The sequence below is a fragment of the Podarcis cretensis genome (genome assembly GCF_951804945.1).
Source record: "Podarcis cretensis genome assembly, chromosome: 9".
Classification (NCBI taxonomy): Eukaryota; Metazoa; Chordata; class Lepidosauria; order Squamata; family Lacertidae; genus Podarcis; species Podarcis cretensis.
This window is the reverse complement of record NC_137178.1, coordinates 16,668,325-16,683,106: the sequence shown is the minus strand read 5'-3', so window position 1 is coordinate 16,683,106 and position 14,782 is coordinate 16,668,325. Positions and strand designations below refer to the sequence as shown.

General features: G+C 43.1%; 1 protein-coding gene across 4 annotated transcripts in view; it reads right to left on the bottom strand.

The window, feature by feature from the left end:
• Positions 1–14,782, bottom strand: part of HERC3 (HECT and RLD domain containing E3 ubiquitin protein ligase 3) — a 56,806-nt gene that overhangs the window by 26,812 nt on the left and 15,212 nt on the right. For all 4 annotated transcript variants that reach the window (XM_079990751.1, XM_079990753.1, XM_079990754.1 and 1 more), the window contains exons 3-8: positions 8,969–9,128; positions 7,889–7,965; positions 6,217–6,438; positions 5,229–5,320; positions 2,862–2,992; positions 1,634–1,794 (exon numbers count right to left, since the gene is read on the bottom strand). In XM_079990751.1, the coding sequence (XP_079846877.1) occupies positions 1,634–1,794; positions 2,862–2,992; positions 5,229–5,320; positions 6,217–6,438; positions 7,889–7,965; positions 8,969–9,128 (843 nt within the window). The remainder of the gene's footprint in view (positions 1–1,633; positions 1,795–2,861; positions 2,993–5,228; positions 5,321–6,216; positions 6,439–7,888; positions 7,966–8,968; positions 9,129–14,782) is intronic.

Here is a 14,782-nt window from a genome sequence, read left to right as displayed (position 1 = left end):
ATTACAAAAGCTATTCAGGAGCCAGAAAACGTTTTCAGCAGGGGGCCGGTCCACTGTCCCTCAGACCTTGTGGGGGGCCAGACTATATTTTGAAAAAAATATATGAACGAATGCCTATGCCCCACAAATAACCCAGAGATGCATTTTAAATAAAAGCACACATTCCACTCATATAAAAACACACTGATTCCCAGACCGTCCACGGGCCGGATTTAGAAGGCAATTGGGCCGCATCCAGCCCCTGGGCCTTAGTTTGCCTACCCATGCTATAGATCATGCCTCTTTGGGGTGGCTGTCTGCCTGGTACAACTCAGAAGACAAGAGACCAAAGGCATTCGCTATTTTTTAAGACCATGCTCTTAATTTGCATTATTTAGAACTTATGCCACTGCTTTCTCTTTGCTGCATTAACTGTTGTCTCAGAAACTGTGAAATGGTGGACTGTCTCCTCTAAGCAGCATGCTCTTCTGAAGCTTAGCTGAAGACTCAATTTTATTTGGCATATTGTAACAGTGTAGCAAGGAGCACAGGAACCTGGCTTACACCAAAGGAGGCCCGTGATCCGTCTGGTTCAGTACTGTCTATATTGCTCACCAGCAGCTCTCTAGGGTTTCAGGCCAAAGTCGTTCCCAGTCCTAACTATAGACACGGGGGATCAAACTTGGGCTTTTCTGCATGTGAAGAGTCTCCTAACAACTCTCAGGACCCTTAACAAACTACAGTTTCCAGGATTCCATGGGGGAAGTAAGTGGTGTAACACTATGATGATGAACAAGTTGATGAACTATGCCGAAATGGCAAAATTAACTGGGAAGCTCAGGGACCAAGAAGACAAGATTTTTTTTATTAAAAAAGGGAAATGTTTATAACATATATACAAAATCATCAAAACATTAGCAGGATTTTAAATACACTTGTAATGTAATAGAAACTACAGATAATTTAGGAAGATGAAAAATTTAGAGAAGTATTGATATGCATATGAAAACAGAATTAAGAGGCTCCACGGATGGGGGGGGGGGAGGAGTCAGAAGATTCAGAGTAATCTCGATACATGAATGTGTATGACATTTTGATGTAACTTTATTCTTTTTCTTTCTTTTCTTCGAAAATAAATTTAAAAAAAAAAATTAAAAGTGGTGTAACACTTCTTTAAATGCATAGTGCAGATGGGGGCCTTAAGTTCTTATCCATAATGGACTCTTTTTTGTCAGCACAGAGAGAGAAAAAAGTGACAGCACAGTAGCTGTCACTCTTAAACATTCCCAACAGATGGTAAAGCTGGGGCATTATGAATTTGCTGCTTCAGAAACAAATGTGTGATTTATTTATTTATGGCAGCTATAACCCACCCTTTAGCAAAAAACGAAACAAAAAACCCTTTCCATAGCAGCTTACAAAAATCAGCACTAAGACAGCCCCTGCTCTCAGGCTCACAATCTAGAAGGACATGACACACGTCAGTATTAAGCAATGTGATGGCTTGGTCGATATCTAAGGTAGAGCAGCATATTCAGGCTTACTTGCACTCTGACTGGTCTCAACTGGTCTCACCTACACCCACTGGTTTCGCCTACACACACTGAGCACGTGTCAGAATCTCAGCTTTGCTTCTGTTCGAGTCACAACTTACCTGATCTACCAGAGATTTGTTCATTGTGAGCTGCCCAGGGGCCTTTGACTGGGGAAGGACATTTAAGACTGCAGGTGTGCCCAGTTCCCAGCTGGCCTCTGGTTCCGCAGCCAAATGCATAGATAATTCCTGAAGAAGGCACAAAGGCGAGAGTGTGCTGCCTGCAAACAACAACAGAACAAAAATATTGCAAAGTTCATAAGAGTCTGCACAGATATATATTTCTGCTTACAGTTGCTTTTTTTAAAAGCGGGAATAAAATCAGTTAAAAAAAAATGGAGTGGAGAAAGTGTTTTGTTCTTTCATTATTAACTGTCAAGAGGAATTGGAAAACATTCCTCTTTATGCATACATTCGGTGGCTGAAAAATATGGTTCCTGCCAGCCCCGGGATCAAAGGGTGGAAAGCTTTTAACTCTTGTTTTTGGATTGTTTTAAATCATAGAACTATTGGAAGGGACCCAAGGGTCATCTAGTCCAACCCCTTGCAATGCAGGAATAAAACAAACGTTTTGGAATAAACAAAATGCTTTGCTTAAAGCTGTGGATCAGTTTGCCACCCTGGTTTCCTCCGGGAGGAAGGGTGGGATATAAACTGAATAAACAATAAATAAATGCTATCTTGCCCCAACCATATTACAATTTAAACGTTTATTCAGTATACTATTTTTCCCACCCTTCACCCCCATATGTATCTGGCTGTAATGGATGTAAAGAAATGCACTGAGGTGTCTTCAAAATTCCGGATACGAACCTGCAGCTTTCAGGGATGCCATTGTGCATCCTAACCTCTTGCTGCAACAGCTCTTAAGAATAAAACAGCAATGGCCATGCAATTTAAGAACAGATTTATATACAGTGGTACCTCTGGTTACGAACTTAATTCGTTCCGGAGGTCCGTTCTTAACCTGAGGTACCACTCTAGCTAATGGGGCCTCCCACTGCCGCCGGCGCACAATTTCTGTTCTCATCCTGGGGCAAAGTTCTTAACCCGAGGTACTACTTCTGGGTTTGCAGAGTCTGTAAACCTGAGGTGTTTGTAACCCGAGGTACCACTGTACAGAAAACATGTAAGATATATGAAAGAATGTGCAGCGCCATTATCCTAGTCTGAGCCCAGCAGATTCCAACTGCCACGGCTTCTACTGTGCTAGAGGGCAAGCAAGGCTGACCATTCCCCTGTCCCTGCGCCACACACTTGCGAAGGAAGAACCAAAGCGCTCACTCACCTACCACAAGCGATTTGGGACACCTCACTGCCCATCAGCTCCAGGACCCTTCTGGGGTTGACTTCATCGTTCAAGGAATCGTGGCCAAGCTGCCCACAAGAGCCCGAGCCGAAAGTAAACACCCCTCCACTCTGGCAAAGAAAGGGCAGATAACAATAGTTCCACTTAGAGCACTCTCACAACAGCACCGGCCACTTGCCCGACTGAACAGGAAAGCTGCTTTAGCGGTGTTCAAGGCCTGCAGCCAAACCACAGGCGGCCATAGGAATTTCAAAGATCATCTCCAGTAGCAAATGACATTATTTGCCAGCACCCAAAGACGTTTCCGAGCACAATTCAAAGTGTTGGTGCTGACCTTCAAAGCCCTAAAGGGCCTTGACACTGTATACCCGAAGGAGCATCTCCACCCCCATGGTTCAGCCCAGACGCTGAGGTTTAGCCAGGGGCGTTCCGAGGGGGTGCCATTCCAAAGGGGGGGGGGGAGACAAAATACAGTCAGACCTCTTGTTACGTTTGCTTCAGGTTAGATTTTTTTAAGGTTGCGTCCCGTGGCGACCCGGAAGTACCGGAAAGGGTTACATCCTGGTTTCGCCGTTCACGCATTCGCAGATGCTCAAAATGACATCACACGCATGCGCAGAAGCAGAAAATAGTGACCCGTGCACACGCAGACGCAGGTTGCGTTCTGTTCATGTTGCGAACGAGGCTCCGGAACGGATCCTGTTCGCTACCAGAGGTACCGCTGTACCGACTGCCAATCAGCGGCAGCCCCCAGCAGCGCACCACACCCCGCAAGTGGCGTGCCACGCCCCCAGGAGACACGCCATGCCCTCTGGCATGAGCGCCGCTCCGGGTACCAGAGCAGGTTGCTTTGACTCTGGGTCCAGCTCCAAGGGTCTTCTGGTGGTTTCCTCACGTGAAGCTACAAGGAACCAGGGAAAGAGCCTTCTCGGTAGTTGTGCCCATCCTGTGGAATGCCCTCCCATCAGATGTCACGGAAATATACAACTGTGTGGGAAAGTTTTTAATGTTTTATTATGCTTTTATATTTTTTGGAAGCGGCCCAGAGTGGCTGGGGCAACCAGTCAAATGGGTGAGGTACTAATAATATTATAGTGCTACCTTGGTTCTCAAACTTAATCCATTCCGGAAGTCCATTCCAAAACCAAAGTGTTCCAAAACTAAGGCACGCTTTCCCATAGAAAGTAATGCAAAATTGGTTAATCCGTTCCAGACTTTTAAAAACAACCCCTAAAACATCAATTTATTATATAATGAGACCACTGTTGCATAAAATGAAAGCAATAAACAACGTACTGCTGTCACACAATCAACCAATTAGTAGCTGAACTGGATTCCACACAGTCACAAAAATGAAACAAAAAAGCCGCAAAAACAAAAACACAAAATAAATAGCAAAAGCTTAACACTTAAAACAGAAGTGTGGCACTCAAAACAGAGCACGTTTGGCTTCCAAAAAAAGTTCACAAACCGGAACACTTACTTCCAGGTTTGCGGTATTTGGGTTCCTAGTTGTTTGAGTACCAAGGCGTTTGAGAACCAAGGTACCACTGTAATAAGAATGAATAGTAGTAGTAGTAGAAGAAAAAGAAGTATTATTAAGTAATATACATAAATCTAAGAAGAAGGGGAGACCCATTCTACCTCTGTGGTGTGCTTGTTTTGTCTTTATCCTCAGGCAGCTGTTGATTTAGTTTTGGTTTTTTTAATGGACTACATTTAATGGACTGCATTACAGTAAGATGCCCACACCCAAACCAATGTCTCTGTGGAGGTCATAAAAACTAAGTCAGACAGAAGTGACGGTTGGAAGGATTTGCTGAAAAAACGATTTGAACTGGAATACAAAATTGGGAGGTGTGAGGAGGTCAAGGAAATAAGTAAAGGAAGAAAGTTATGTAAAGGTTTAATCTGTTCTTTTTCTTTTTTAAGTGAATGTATTTTTTTATTTTTTATTTTCTCTGTTGCTGTTGTATTCTTTTTTTGTATTTTTTTGTATTTTGTATTGTTCTTTTTTTCTTTTTGTAACTTTTAAACTCCGAATAAATATTTTTTTTAAAAAAAAAAACCAGACAGAAGTGACAAAGGAGGACGTTTTAGATCTAGCAGACAAATTAAAAGCAAGTCAAAGCAGACAGATGGTCTACACCCAAGGGACAGTACATACAGTTTCTCAGTGGGGAGGGAGAAGCATTCCGGAATATTTCTCTTCATTATAGAAGAATACTGCTTTCATTAAAGAAGCCTAGTCACAGATGGAAGTGTGGAAACTCAAAACCTGCAAGTAATCTTCCTGTCTCCTCCACCTGTACCCCTGATGATGCTTAATAAGGATTTTCCCTTTACCTTTGTCAGGACTGCTGTGTGGTCATTCCCACAGCTGATATAGACAATCTTTTGAGTCCTCAAGAGCTTCACGTGGCAGGGAGACTCCCGGTCTGCAGTTGGAGAAAACAAGGAACGAGGTTGTGAAATATTGCAATACTCACAGGGCAGCTCCAGGCAAGTCTTTGTCTCTTAAACTCAGTTTCTCAGCCTACAAGATTATTATATAGATTATATATATATATATAATAATAATAATTAAAGTAAGCTGCTACAGAAGTGGACTAACAAAACAACCTGTTACCATCAACTCAGTTACGTATACTATTCCCAAAGCCAAGCAGTGAGGTCACACAAGATACAGCCAAGCCCTGTTCACATTTTAGAAGACATCTGAAGGCAGCCCTGTATAGGAATTTCTTTTTTAATGTTTGATGTTTTACTGTGCTTAATGTGTTTCATTTCTTGGAGGCCACACAAATGGGCAGCATATTAACTAACTAACTAACTAACTAACTAACTGTTGTTTTTGCTGCTGTTGTTGTTGTTGTTGTTGTTGTTGTAGTAGTAGTAGTAGTAGTAGTAGTACAGTGCTACCTCGGGTTAAGTACTTAATTCGTTCTGGAGGTCTGTACTTAACCTGAAACTGTTCTTAACCTGAAGCACCACTTTAGCTAATGGGGCCTCATGCTGCTGCCGCGCCGCCGGAGCATGATTTCTGTTCTCATCCTGAAGCAAAGTTCTTAACCTGACGCACTATTTCTGGGTTAGCAGAGTCAGTAACCTGAAGCATATGTAACCCGAGGTACCACTGTAGTATGTATCACAGCTTGATTTAATTCTGCAACCAAGCTGGGCTAGAATCAAATTAGCTGCCCTGTGGGACCAAGGAACGAAAAGTAGTCTACACGTCTTAAAACTAATAAGCACAGATCTCCTTTCATGTTGGGTGAGCAGCACAAGAATAATTCCAAAAACAAAAAATGTCATCGTCTACTGCTTGAATTACCTCTCTCGTCACTCAGCCCCAGTTGTCCTGAAGCGTTCTTCCCCCAACCAAACACAGCTCCGGAGAGAGACAAGGCAAAGCTATGCGCCCCTCCTGCATCCACCTGGGCCAAGGGGATCCCTTCAAGCGATCTGACGCGCTGAGGACTGGTTTGGGAGGGGAACTCTTTGCCCAGCCCAAGTTGCCCGTGGTTGTTCTGTCCCCAGGAGAAGAACTGTCCATCTGGGGGGAAAAGAAACCAAGACACAGGCAACAGCGGTCAGAAAAATAAACCCCCTGTTATATTACAGCAGCGTATTGACAGAATGAGTGTATGATGTGTTATGGGAGGGGTAGTACCTCTGGTGAGGGACACGTAGTGCTCCATCCACCTTTGGTCCCCACCCTGCACTCAGAGCTCCCCTGTAGCTCCTAGCAGCTGTCAGCATGCCACACCCCGGGAACGGCTTCAACTGGCCAGCTAAACCAGGTGAGGCTAACCAATGGGTCTCCAACCCTCAGTGAGTGAGGGACTTTCCTTGCGTGCAAAGACAGGATCCGGTAGACTGAACAGATGAGACCAATAGTGGGTCCAATGGTCACGAAGGTGGTTTCTGCCCATGTTGTAGAGGGAGGTGAGGAGCAGATGGGGCTTGTCACCCTGGGAAGGGAGCCCATTTAGGAGAAGGGAAACTCTGATTCTAAGCCTTCACTGCCTTGCCTTCTTTGGGAGAAGAAACGGCTAAGGAGTAAACCCAGCTGTTGTTGGACTACAACTCCCATCATCCCTAGCTAGCAGGACTAGCAGTCAGGGATGATGGGAATTGTAGTCCAAAAAAACCAGCTGGAGACCCAAGTTTGGAAGCTCCTGCAGCCAATCGGAAGCCGCAGAAGCCCCATCAGACGTTTGGGTTCCAAAGAATGTTCACAAACTGGAACGCTCACTTCTGAGTTTCAATCGTTTAGGAGCCAAAATGTCCAAGTACCAAAATGTTCGGAATCCAAGGTACAACTGTACTTCATTTGGGAGGAAAGGCAGAATCTAAAACGTAATTGTTACTACTAATAGTAATGTTGCAGAACTAGTAAGAAAGCTTAGCTATTAGAGGTGGCAAAAGGGTGGAAGGAAGAAGCAGCCCCGACAATAATGGACTGGAATAATAAACTACAAGAATTTGCTGAAATGGTGCAGTTGACAAATAGCCTGAGAGGCAATTCAAAACAAAAATTTATGGAAAAATGGGATAGATATAAGATATATGTTCAAAAATATAGTAAAGGTTCACTATCTATGCTAGCATTCGATTGACATTGGAGAGAAATTGAGTTGAGAAACAAGATTAAGGGTACATATTGATATAGGAATGTACTAGATAAAATGTAAAGAAATATACAATAATAAGAGTACATTCATTTGTAAAAAAGAATATACAACGAGATTGACAGGAAGTCTGTAGTGTTGGTACAAATATTATTTTGAAATGGCTTTATGTCTTTGTTTTTTTATTTTGTTTTTTTTCTTTCTTTAGGTACATAAATTTGGTATATAAACTTTATATACATGTTGGAAATTATATTATAATATGCCCTGTAATGTAATATGATAATGTATACATATGTGACTTAAGAACGTTAATAAAATAAAAATTAAAAAAAGAGAAAGCTTAGCTATTAGAAGTTAATATTACCATACCAGCTGCAAGTGCAAGACAATGCCAATTGCCACAGGAGACCTGAAGTATCATCTCTTGGTTCAGTTTTTTTATCAACCTAAAACAGCAAAACAATTCATTTATTTTTTAAAACAACAACAACACAACAGCAGAAGCACACACTAAAATAATAGTTTTAACAACTGTGTCGTTATGAAGGAAACTTATGTTAAACAGTTTAGAACGCATCATCTGGAAGCTTAAACAAAAATGGCTTTGCTTTTTAAAATGCTGCAGTTCAGTGCAGACAACAAGAGGAGCTTTAGATAAAAATAGCCTTTTTATAGTATCCTCTCATTTGGTGTTCTAACTATGCCTGGCTCTTGCATCACCTTAGGGATGAGATTCTTAAATTAAGGTCTCTGGTGCACTTTTAGATTGTACCAGGGCGCACAGTGCAAATTAACACATAAAACTACTGGAGAGTGAAGAAGATTTCTACTGCAGGCTGAACAGCAGCTTGAAGAAATTCAACAGGTGAAGCCTCTTCAAGTACAAAAAGAAAATTATGGGAAAAGCTGCACCCTGCATGTGCTGTCTAATTCGCTACGTAATGTCACACCTCCATGGCAGCCATTTTGTGTCCAATGCCCACAACGTTGCCCATTGGTCCAAAATGTTGGTCCAAGGTCTGGGCAACAGTAGAGAAGGCAAATACGAGAGACTCAGAGGGGAGGTGCATCCACAAACTCAAGCACACATTAAAATAAAGTGAGAAGGGGTTGCAGGATTGCACAGCTACCCTCCCACCACTCGCATGTCCAGCATGCGCAAGAAAGCTCCACACATGTGCCAATGTACAGGCACACAGTTCTTCCACATGACGGGAGGTGAAATGTGCCATCCCCTCCCCCTCACATGTGCACTGGTGTGCTAATATGCACATATAGGGTCCCTTGTAGTACTATAAAGTTCAGCAGGGTGTGGGTACGTGCCCAGCCAGTGAATAGAAGTCCATTCCACACACACACCCTAAAAAGCAACAAGGGATTATTTAGTCTGAACACCGCTGATATTAAGCTACATAGCAAAGCACGGCGTTTGGTAACCGCTCCAATTACCTTGGTACAGCCACCGAGTCTTCTGCCGTTGTGAGGCCCAGCTGTCCATCGCTACCTGCCCCCCAGGAAAAGAGTTGGCCTTGGTCACTGAGGGCCACGCTGTGAGATTCCCCACAGGCAACGTGGACTATGCGCTGATCAGCTAAAGCGTCAATTTGCTCTGAGGGGAAAAGAGAAGAATAATGCTGGTGGAACATGCTAAGCGACAAAACACATGTGATTATCGTTCAAAGCAAAGTTTGGGTGTATGTGTGCAGAAAGAGATATACACATCTTAAAAAAACCTCATCTAATATAAATTTTGGAAAGTTGTTCATTTGCCAGCTACGCATTTGGACAGGGTCTTAATATATCACAACCAAATTCTGTGTGATGGTTCAGGATCAGATTTTCTGTATGGATTTGGATACCACTGGACGCCATTTTGAATCAAGATGGCAGACTGAGCCTTTTCACAAAGGCACAAACTTTAGTCGCTGAACTCAAAACAGCACTGATTTTTGGTTTTTAAGACTTCACAAGGAATGCTAGGTACGAGGTGTATGAAAATAAAGTCATTTCACTTTCACCCATTTTGAAATGATACAGAGGCTGATGAGAAACATAGATGCAGCAGACATGTGCGGTGTTTATGTGTGCGCACTATAACTCTGTACAGCCACACAGCCAGGATCCAGAGAGCTACTTCACAGCCCGTCAACTTAAGAGCAAGAATTTTTCCTCAGGAGTCCCATCCCTCGCCACAAACTGCTTGGGTTTCAGGAAGGAGACTCTCCCATCTCTACCGGGAGATGCCAAGGATTGAACCTGCGACCTTCTGCATGCAAGACAGGTGCTCTTCAACTAAGCTATGGCCCTTTCCCCTAGCAAGTAAGCAGCAAATAAACAAGCAGTAGGAGCTGACTGTCAAGAAGCTTCTCTTAACTACCGTTAAGAAATAGTCACCCATAACTTAAGTCCAGTAGATGTAGACCTGCCTCCTGGGACAAAAGAACAAAACAAGCCTCTGACCACTTTCATCTGCAAAGTAACTCCAATCTAACGTGGGCAGTGATTGTTTAACCAATGCCGTCTATAATGGAGGGTGAAGTCCCCAAAAAGGATGTTACTTTTTTTCTATGTGCCACAACAGCTGCGAGAATATTACTAGCGAAGAATTGGAAGAAACAAGATTTACCAACTATCGAAGAATGGCAGATGAAGATGATGGATTATGTGGAGCTTGCCGAACTGACTGGGAGACTCCAAGACCAGAGAGAAGAGATGGTGGAAGAAGATTGGAAGAAGTTTAAAGAATACTTGAAAAAATATGTTAATATTTAAATCTTAGAATAGCTCTGGAAGTGAATATAGGCTGTAGGGTTAGAAGTAGAAGATAGTGTATTTTAAAACAGTTTTATTTGTAAGTGATAAAATGTGAAGATTTTTATGGTAAAAGCAAGCGTGATAAAAAAAATGGCTAGAAATTATGATATATGTAAACTGCTAAAGATGAGGTAAAATGAAAATGAGATGGGGGGACTTGGGGAAGCTCACCTAACAATGTTTAGGGGGGGGAAGGATAAGACAAGAATTTGCTTGTATTGGTTGTTTTTCTGTTTGTGTTGTTTAGTTGTGCTATAAAATGAATAAAAAAATAAGGGGGGTGCAGTCTATAATGACTGGTGGAAGCTAAGGTCTCGGGGCTAAAGGATTTCCCCGTCTCTTGCTTGTAAAGATGTTTTAAATGGAGAGAAGTGTATTCTGCATGAAAGGGACACGTACTACTATTTAGCTATCCTGAGCAGCAGAGGAGGTGCTCAGTTTGCTGGAGCACACCAGGCAGAACAGAAAGGCTTTTGTACAGATGGTGCCCCGCTAAGAGGCTGGCAGTGCTGTTAAGAGCTTGCTAAAACTGAAAATAGCTGTCCAGGAGAACAGTCTCCCTTCCCCACTTTCAGCTGCTATGCGCATCGCAGTGATTCACAAGCAGATGGAACAGTTCCTTCCCAGATGGAATGTGCTTTTTGGTCTATCAACTTGTCCCTTTAATGCCGTTTGGGATCTGGAGAAAAGGAGGCACAATTAATTGCCGCAGGGTCCCTGAAACCGCCCAACAAAAATCCCAGGGTGGAAAAGATTTCAGTCCTGCAAGAAGAGCAGAGGGGTGCAAAACGAGGACATGTCTCCGATTCATAAATCATTTACTTTATTTTCTTCCTAGCTGCTGCACTACAACACCCGTTAATTAACCTTAATTGCAGCTGCTAGGATAAATCTTTGGATGTGGACATTTCAATGGGGAGGAATATCTACAGCAGCATTCACAGACCCTCCAAACTTCCATCCTGCAGCCCTCCAAGGTACACGAGGGCATAGAAACCTGAGGCATCCTCAGCCATGAGCTTCTTCTTGCTGACAAATGATTGGCATCAGATAGCCTATTACAGTTGGGGGGGGGGGTTTGATGGTCAGATCCTATCACATAAGAAGAGTCCCGCTGCATCAGACCAAGGGACTGTCTAGCCCAACATTCTGTTCCCTCAGTGACCAACCAGACAGTGTTAGTAATTCCCCAGGGACTTTTTGCAAATGGCGCAGGTCCACCTGCGACCATGCAGAGATCTCTGGATGACAGGTTGGCGACTGGCAACTCCATCTGGCTGGCCCCTCCAGCTTTCTTAAGCAGCTAAGCAGAAGAGCTTAATTACTGCCTTTATATCCCACCAAAGAGTATATGGTTCACACGTTCCTCAATTAATCCCTACAGTGACCCTGTGAGGTAGATTAAGAGGCTGTGACTGGCCCAAGGTCATATCTGAGTGGGGATTTGAACCCTGATCTCCCAGGTCCTAGTCCAACACTCTAACCACTACACCACACTGGCTTCCTAGAGAGTACTTCTGCTACAGGACAGCTATATGAAGTCGGTAAATAAATATGGAGAAAGCAAAATGTCACTTAGAGAAGAATCTGAAATATTTTCCTTGAAAGCTTGAATATGTTTTATTCTGGATTGTTTTGTTTGACGTTTTCATGTTTTGTAAACCACTCTCAAGGTATTTTCTTTAAAATAAAAAGCAGCATAGAAAGAGGGAGGAAATGGCACCTAAATATTCTGTTGTGGTGACCGTAACCTGGGTTTAAGGTGCCATTCAGCAATTAGCTCATATATCTGAGTTTCTAACACTGCAACCAGATGATTACAGGAAACTCACAAGCAGGATCTGAGTGCTATTGTGCTCTCCTGCTCATGATCCCCAGCTCAATTCAAGGTGCTCGCTTTGGCCTATAAAGCCTTATGCGGCTCAAGACTTCAGTGCCTCAAGCAGCACAAACCTGGATCCTGCGTTCCTCATCTGAGGCCTGTGCATTTTCTGAGGGAGGTGTGGGTCTTTTCAGTCGTGTCTCCCTGCTTGTGGTACACTCTTCCCCAGCGAAGTACACCTGGTGATATCATTCTCTTTTTCTTCTTCTATGTGCCAGGCAAAAACATTTTTATTTACCTGGGCTTTGTTCCTTAATTGGGAGAATAACTAGCAATGTCTGTGACCTCTTTTTGTATTCATCCCTGTAACTGGGGTGCTCCTTTGATGTATATATATTTATGGATAAGTGTTTTAAGTCTTATGTGTTTTTGTACCCGATTTTAAAGTTTCCTTCTATTTTTTTTAAATACTTTTTATTGTCATTTTCCAAAAATAAAACAACCTTTACATTCATTCTTAATGTCATCTTATTCACATTGCGCTAAATCGCACCTCGACTTCCTTCCCTCCCAGTTGCGGTTTTCATAATGTACATCTCCTCTTACAGTTTCTTCTGCTTTTCTACACACGTCACAAGAATTATCCTAGTCCTTCTGTAGTACTTAAACTTCTACAGTTCAATTCTATATATGTCATAAATTTACTCCATTCTTCTTTGACCCTTTTTGGTGTTGAATTTTATTTGTCATTATTGATAATTCAGCATATTCAAAAAGTTTTATCTGCCATTCCATAACTGTTGATGACTTCTATTTTTGTACTACAAGGACCCTAGCTGCCACCATTGCATATTGAAATAACTTATGGTCTTCTTTTTTTATTTCAGCCCCTATTATCTCTAATAGGAATGCCTCCGGGGTTTTTTTGGAAGGTGTATCTAAAAAGTTTCTTTAATTCATCATATATCAGGTTCCAAAATCTTTTCATTTTCTCGCATACCTGCTATTTTCTGCATACCTGCTGTTTCCTGCTATTTTTATTACGCAAATCACTACGAGGCAATTTGGTGCAGAAAGCGAGAAATGAATTGTCACCATCATGATCTCGAAAGCACACAGTTCAAACCTGGGAGCTTGACCAGATTGCAAGCTAGTTAATGCAAATGCTATGCGTATCAGTACCAAGCCAGAAAACTTTCTGCATCCTGGTTGGGGGAAAAGCACAGTATGTTACAGCCAGCTGGCAAAGCCTCCCAAAATCTACCCTGCAAACACATTAAGGACAAACAGTTTCAAAAACATGGTGCCTGGGGCAGATTAAATAATCCCTACAAGAAGATGGAACAGAAATGGAATAGCAGGCTTTCAAGAGCAAACTTCCCAGGAACGAAAATCTCCAAGAGGAAGTTTGCGAAAAGAGATTTTTTTGGGTTGCGACTCAAAAGCACAAGCTAAATTTAGCCAAGAGTATACTTTCACTGGTAATACCGACCTGAGTTTCCTCTAACTCCCACCCAGTTTATTTTTACACAACACTTAGGGATCTCAGGCATATTTGCCAAACTGGCAATCCCCTATCCATGGTGGGGGTATCAAGACTGAAAAGTCCCCCCCCAAGACCCAATCCCTGAACCATGAACCTTGAAAGCAGGAATCTGTAAGCTGTGGCACTCCAATTAAGGGTGGTCAGAGTGGTTTATCCACCAGCTCCTATTGCCAGGGAACTCTGAAAACTGTAGCTCTATGAAGGTAACAGCTCTCAGCTGCCTTAAACTGAAGTTGTCGGAATTCTTTGGAGGAAGCCCGACTGTTTAAAGTGGTACAATTCCACTTGAAATATATATAGTGCAGACATGGCCACAGACGGGGGTGGGGTGGGGGACTGCTAGCCTTCTATTAAGCATCTGGGCAGCAGTATGGACCAAACTAAACTCATACACATCTCTTTGTTCAAGAGTAAAGGGACAGGGAGCATCACCTGAACACGACACTCCCCTGACACACTAGCCTACTATCTCCCGTCAAAGGTTACTTTGGGATCAGCCAGAACGAAATGTGAGCCAAACAGGAGCCGGTGGCTGAAATGGAAACTCCCAGCATCAGCCGCAAGAACTCTGGGGCCTGTCTACCTGGCCTTCGGAAACCTCTCCCTTCACAGGCCCTGAACCATGGTGGGAAAGTGCCCTTGAACTATGACAGTGACTCCTGCTTGTTCGGATTCAGGACAGAGAGGGAGGAGAAACTAGTCTACTACACAAGGGAGACATTTATGATTCTTGCTCTAGCCCACTTGTGCCTACTCAGCAGGGCTGCGCGATATTTGGTTTTCAACACTGTGATACATCACCAGCTAAACATTGTGATATATCAATATATAAAGGTAAAGGGACCCCTGACTATTAGGTCCAGTCGTGGCCAACTCTGGGGTTGCAGTGCTCATCTCGCTTTACTGGCTGAGGGAGCCGGCGTACAGCTTCCGGGTCATGTGGCCAGCATGACTAAGCCGCTTCTGGCGAACCAGAGCAGCGCATGGAAAAACCGTTTACCTTCCCACCGGAGCGGTACCTATTTATCTACTTGCACTTTGACGTGCTTTTGAACTGCTAGGTTGGCAGGAGCTGGGACCG